A 5,430-nucleotide genomic window follows, 5' to 3' on the forward strand; every position below is an offset into this window, starting at 1 on the left:
CAGGAGCATATTACCACCTACATAACGGTGGTAAAAGGAAGTGATTTAGCTCCTCACGAAATTGAATATGTGTTGCTAAAGAAATTTGGAGAAACTCTCACGAGGGGAGCTCTAACGTGGTATTTATTATTACCCGAGCATTTCATAAATTCCTTTGAGATGCTCACAAATTCTTTCATCAAGGCTCATGCTGGGGCCAGAAAAGTACAAGCCCGAAAGTCCGACATATTCAGGGTCACATAGGGAGAATCCGAATTATTTCGAGAGTTCATTACCCGATTCCAGAAAGAAAGAATGTTACTCCCAGCTGTCCTGGATGAATGGGCAGCTGAAGCATTCACCAAAGGACTGAATCCGAGAAGCTCAGACGCTTTCCGGAAGCTGAAGGAGAGCCTGCTTGAATTTGAAGCAACAACTTAGGCAGATGTCCACAACCGGTACGAGTCAAAGATAAGGATCAAAGATGACCAGGTCGGTTCTACATCATCGGCCAAAGGACGGGAGAAGAGAAGAGAAAATTCAAAGGATGACTACGACGCGGACAGACGGACTTCGAGGGGTCGGTCTTTGCCTTAGAACGGACCGAAGGCCGTGGCATAAACTTTCGGGCAGCAAAAAAGTTCACCGTTGACAGAGGGACCGATCGTGGTCGAAACAATAGATCACTTAAGGATAAAGAGACGCCGGGGTCTCGGGATCCTTCTTACCCCAAGTTATCAGAATATAACTTCAACATCAGTATAGTGGAGTTGGTGTCAGCTATGAGAAACATTAAAAAAAAGGCACGATTCCCGAGACCTATGAGATCCAATTCCAGTCAGAGGGATCCCAACTTATGGTGCAAATACCATGGGATGAACGGCCACCGAACAGGGGACTGCCGACACCTCCGAGAAGAAGTGGCAACACTATTGAAGAATGGTCACTATTGAAGTGGCAACACTTCAGCACCGTACACAAGGGAAAAAAGAGTTTCTCCTGTGCTCGATTTGGCCATTGTTCGGTAGGCCCATAGAACTCCGGGCAATTCTTAGGGCCATTTGCCTTTTGCTGCTTCCAACCTTTTCTTGAGATTTTGAATAATCACTTTGTTTGTTGACTCCGCTTGACCGTTTGCACTCGAATGATAAGAAGAAGATGTTATCCTCTTTATCTTCAAATCTTTGAGGAACTTTGTAACTTTTGCACCGATAAACTGTGGTCCATTGTTACATGCTATCTCTTTTGGTATTCCGAACCTACAAATTATATTTTCCCACAGGAAATCGACCACTTCTCTGATCTTCTGATAAGGGCATGCTTTCACCCATTTAGAAAAATAGTCAGTCAAATTTTTTTAAAAAAACTTACCTTTCCGGGAGCCGATGGCAGCGGTCCGACGATGTCCATCCCCCATTTTATGAACGGCCATGGGGATAGAACCGAATGTAAGGGTTCTGCCGGCTGGTGTACTAGTGGTGCATAGCATTGACACTTATCACATTTTCGTACGAAGTCTTTGACATCTTGTTCCATGCGAGGCCAGTAATACCCTGCCCGTACCAACTTCAGAATCAAAGAATATGCGCCCGAGTGATTGCCGCATATCCCTTCGTGGACTTTTCTCATGACATAATTAGCTTATGACGCTCCTAAGCACTGGGCCAACATGCCTTGGAAGGATTTTCTATACAATTGGCCTCTCTTGAAGCTATAACGTAAAGCTTTGGCGCGTAACGCCCGTGATACTTTGGGGTCTTCGGGCAACTTCTCGTGCTCGAGATAGTCGATTATTTTATTTCTCCAGTCCCAGACCAGACTAGTCGAATTTACCTCATAGTAACCATCCGTATTCAGGACTGAGTTCATCAGTTGCACTACCATCTCGGACTCCTATCCCTTTATTTCCATCGATGATCCTAAGTTTGCTAATGCATACACTTCTATGTTATCCTCCCTCGGGATATGAGTAATTTACCACTCCCGGAATCGTGCGAAAAGAGCCTGGACCTTTACCACGTATTGTTGCATACGTTCTTCTTGGGTATCGAAGATCCCATAGACCTGATTTACCGCCATCTGTGAGTCACATTTGATTTAGATAACCTCGGAGTCAAGTCCCCGGGCCAATTCGAGCCCTGCAATCAAAGCTTCATACTCTGCTTCATTGTTAATTAAAGGGATCATTCTGATGGCTTCCCTTAAGGTTTTCCTCGAAGGCGTGATTAAGACTATTCCGAGTTCAGACCCTTTTACGTTGGAGGCTTCGTCCGTAAATAAGGTCCAAACCCCCGATGTCGATTCCGACACCATTACTGCCTCCTTGGTTGCCAGAGGCAATAGTCCCGGATTAAAATCGACCACGAAGTCAGCCAAGACTTGCGACTTAATTATAGTCCTTGGTTTATATTCTATTTCGAACTCAGTCATTTTGATGGCCCATTTGGTCAATCTTCCTGAGAGCTCGGGCTTATGGAGGATGTTCCACAAAGGGAAAGTAGTCACCACAGCTATCGTGTGGCATTGAAAGTAGGGCCTTAGCTTCCGAGCGGTGACTACGAGAGCTAAGTGCCAGTTTTTCCAAATGTGGGTAACGAGTTTCTGCTCCTGTTAAAATTTTGCTAACGTAATAAATGGAAAATTGAGTACCTTCGTGCTCCCAGACTAAAACCACACTTACCGCAACTTCTGAAACCGCGAGGTAAACTAGTAATTTTTTACCTTCTTTTGGTTTTGAGAGCAATGGAGGGCTTGATAAGTACTTCTTCAGGCCCCTCAGAGCCTGCTGGCACTCTAGTGTCCATTCGAAATTATTTTTCTTTTTGAGCAGTGTGAAGAAGCGATGACATTTTTCCGATGATCGGGAAATGAACCTGCTCAAAGCTGCTAATCTTCCTGTGAGCCTTTGGACTTCCTTTACATTTGACAATTGATCCGGTATATCCTCTATGGCCTTGATTTTGTTGGGGTTTACCTCAATTCTCCTTTGTGAGACCAGAAATCCCAGAAACTTACCAGAACTGACCCCGAACACGCACTTCTCGGGATTAAGTTTCATGTTATGCTTCCTCAGGATGTCGAATGTTTCTTGCAAATGCTTAAGGTGGTCACCTACATTTAAAGACTTAACGAGCATATCATCTATATAAACTTTCATAGTCTTTCCTATTTGCTTTTCAAACATTTTATTTACGAGCCGTTGATAAGTGGCTCCGGCGTTTTTCAACCTGAAGGGCATCACGTTGTAACAATATGTACCGAAATTCGTTATAAACAAAGTTTTTTTCTGATCTTCTGGGTTCATCTTGATTTAGTTGCACCCGGAATAAGCATCGAGGAAACTCATTAACTCATGGCCGGCCGTGGCATCAATCATTTGATAGACATTTGGCAGTGGGAACGAGTCTTTCGGGCATGCCTTAATAATGTCTTTATAGTCTACACACATGCAAAATTTATTGTTCTTCTTCAGAACTACTACTACATTGGCTAGCCAGTTCGGATATCTTACCTCCTCGGATCAAACTGATATTAAGCAAGCGGGTTACCTCTTTTTTGATGAATTTATTCTTGGCCTCGGCAATAGGGCATTTCTTTTGTCTCACCGGAGGTACGTTGGGATCCAAACTCAACTTGTGCACGGCTACTTCCGTCGGGATACCTGTCATATTCTCGTGCGACCATGCAAAACAATCGGCATTAAGTTTAAGGAATTCAGTAAAACCAGACCTGAGCTCCGGGTGTAGTCCTATCCGCAAATGGAATTTTCTTTCTAGGAATTCTTCGAACAATGCAACTTGCTCCAGTTCCTCTGCCGTGGACTTCGTTGAGTCCGTCTCTTTTGGAACTTAGAAATATCTCGGCACTTGATAATGTTCTGACGACTCTGCTCCCGGGCTAACTTTTTCTAGCTCAGGAGTAGGTGTCGGTTCCTGCAGTTGCTATGCTGTGTGCTCCTTCCCTTTGCTACTGGAAACTGAATTTACATTCATCTCCCTTGCTGCCGGTTGATCACCTCTTATCTTCTTGATTCCTTCGAGTGTTGGAAACTTCAACAATTGGTGATATGTTGAGGGTATAGCTTTCATCTCGTGTAACCATGGCCTTCCCAGGATGATATTGTATCCCATGTCACCATCTATTACTTCGAATAGAGTTGTTTTCATTACTCCTTAAGCATTCGTGAGCAGCAAAATCTACCCCCGGGTCGTCATGCTCTCAAGGTTGAATCCACCGAGGAGCTTTGTTGCCTGAATAATGCTTCCGGTGAGTTTAGCTTGCTACAATACTTTCCATTGTATGATATTAGCCGAACTTCCTGGATCCACTAGAACAAGTTTAATCTTAAAATCCAACACATTTAAAGAAACTACCAGTGCATCATTGTGTGGTAACAGCAATCCATCTGCGTCATCCTCCGTGAAAGTGATATCATCTTCTCGGAGTCGTTTACTATGAGTTATTGATACTTTCTTCTTCTTCGCTGCCGAAAAGGTGACCCCGTTAATCTCATTCCCTCCAAAGATCATATTGATCGTTTGGCATAGGGATGCTTCTCCTGCTTTCGAAGGTTCCGCGTTGTCTCTCTTACGACCATAATTTCTCTTAGCTCGGCCACTCAAGAATTCTTTGAGGTGACCATTCTTCGATAGTGTTGCCACTTCTTTCCGGAGGTGTCGGCAGTCCTCTATTCGGTGGCCGTTCATCCCATGGTATTCACACCATTTGTTGAGATCCCTCTGGCTAGAATCGGATCTCATATGTCTCGGGAATCGTGCCTCATTAGTATTTCTCATGGCTGACACCAACTCCACTATACTGATGTTGAAGTTATATTTTGATAACTTGGGGTAAGAAGTATCCCGAGACCCCGACGTCTCTTTATTCTGAAGTGATTTGTTGTTTCGACCACGATCGGTCCCTTTGTCAACGGTGAACTTATTTGCTACCTGGAAGTTTCTGCCGCAGCCTTCGGTCCGCTCGTAAGGCAAAAAATGGGCCCCTCGATGTTCGTCTGTCCGCGTCGTAGTCATTCTTTGATTTTTCTCTACTCTTCTCCCGTCCTTTTAGCCGATGATGTAGAACTGACCTGGTCATCTTCTATCCTTATCTTTGACTCGTACCGGTTGTGGACATCCATTCTTTGGTGAATGCTTCAGCCGCCCATTCATCCGGGATAGCCGGGAGTAACATTCTTTCTTTATGGAATCGGGTAACGAACTCTCGTAATAATTCGGATTATCCTTGTGCGACCCTGAATATGTCGGCCTTCCGGGCTTGTACTTTTCTAGCCCCGGCATGAGCCTTGATAAAAGAATTTGCGAGCATCTCAAAGGAATCTATGGAATGCTCGGGTAATAATGAATACCACGTTAGAGCTCCCCTCGTGAGAGTTTCTCCAAATTACTTTAGCAACACAGATTCAATTTCGTGAGAAGCTAAATCATTTCC

General features: G+C 44.3%; 1 protein-coding gene across 1 annotated transcript; it reads right to left on the bottom strand.

Moving 5' to 3' along the window:
• Window positions 1-4,259: 4,259 nt before the first annotated feature.
• On the bottom strand, window positions 4,260-5,012 carry LOC138902617 (uncharacterized). The gene has a single exon (XM_070190501.1). The coding sequence runs from the start codon at window positions 5,010-5,012 to the stop codon at window positions 4,260-4,262; it is 753 nt and encodes a 250-aa protein (XP_070046602.1).
• Between the last annotated feature and the right edge of the window lie 418 nt (window positions 5,013-5,430).

This window comes from Nicotiana tomentosiformis, chromosome 12, assembly GCF_000390325.3.
Source record: "Nicotiana tomentosiformis chromosome 12, ASM39032v3, whole genome shotgun sequence".
In the NCBI taxonomy this organism is placed as follows: domain Eukaryota; kingdom Viridiplantae; phylum Streptophyta; class Magnoliopsida; order Solanales; family Solanaceae; genus Nicotiana; species Nicotiana tomentosiformis.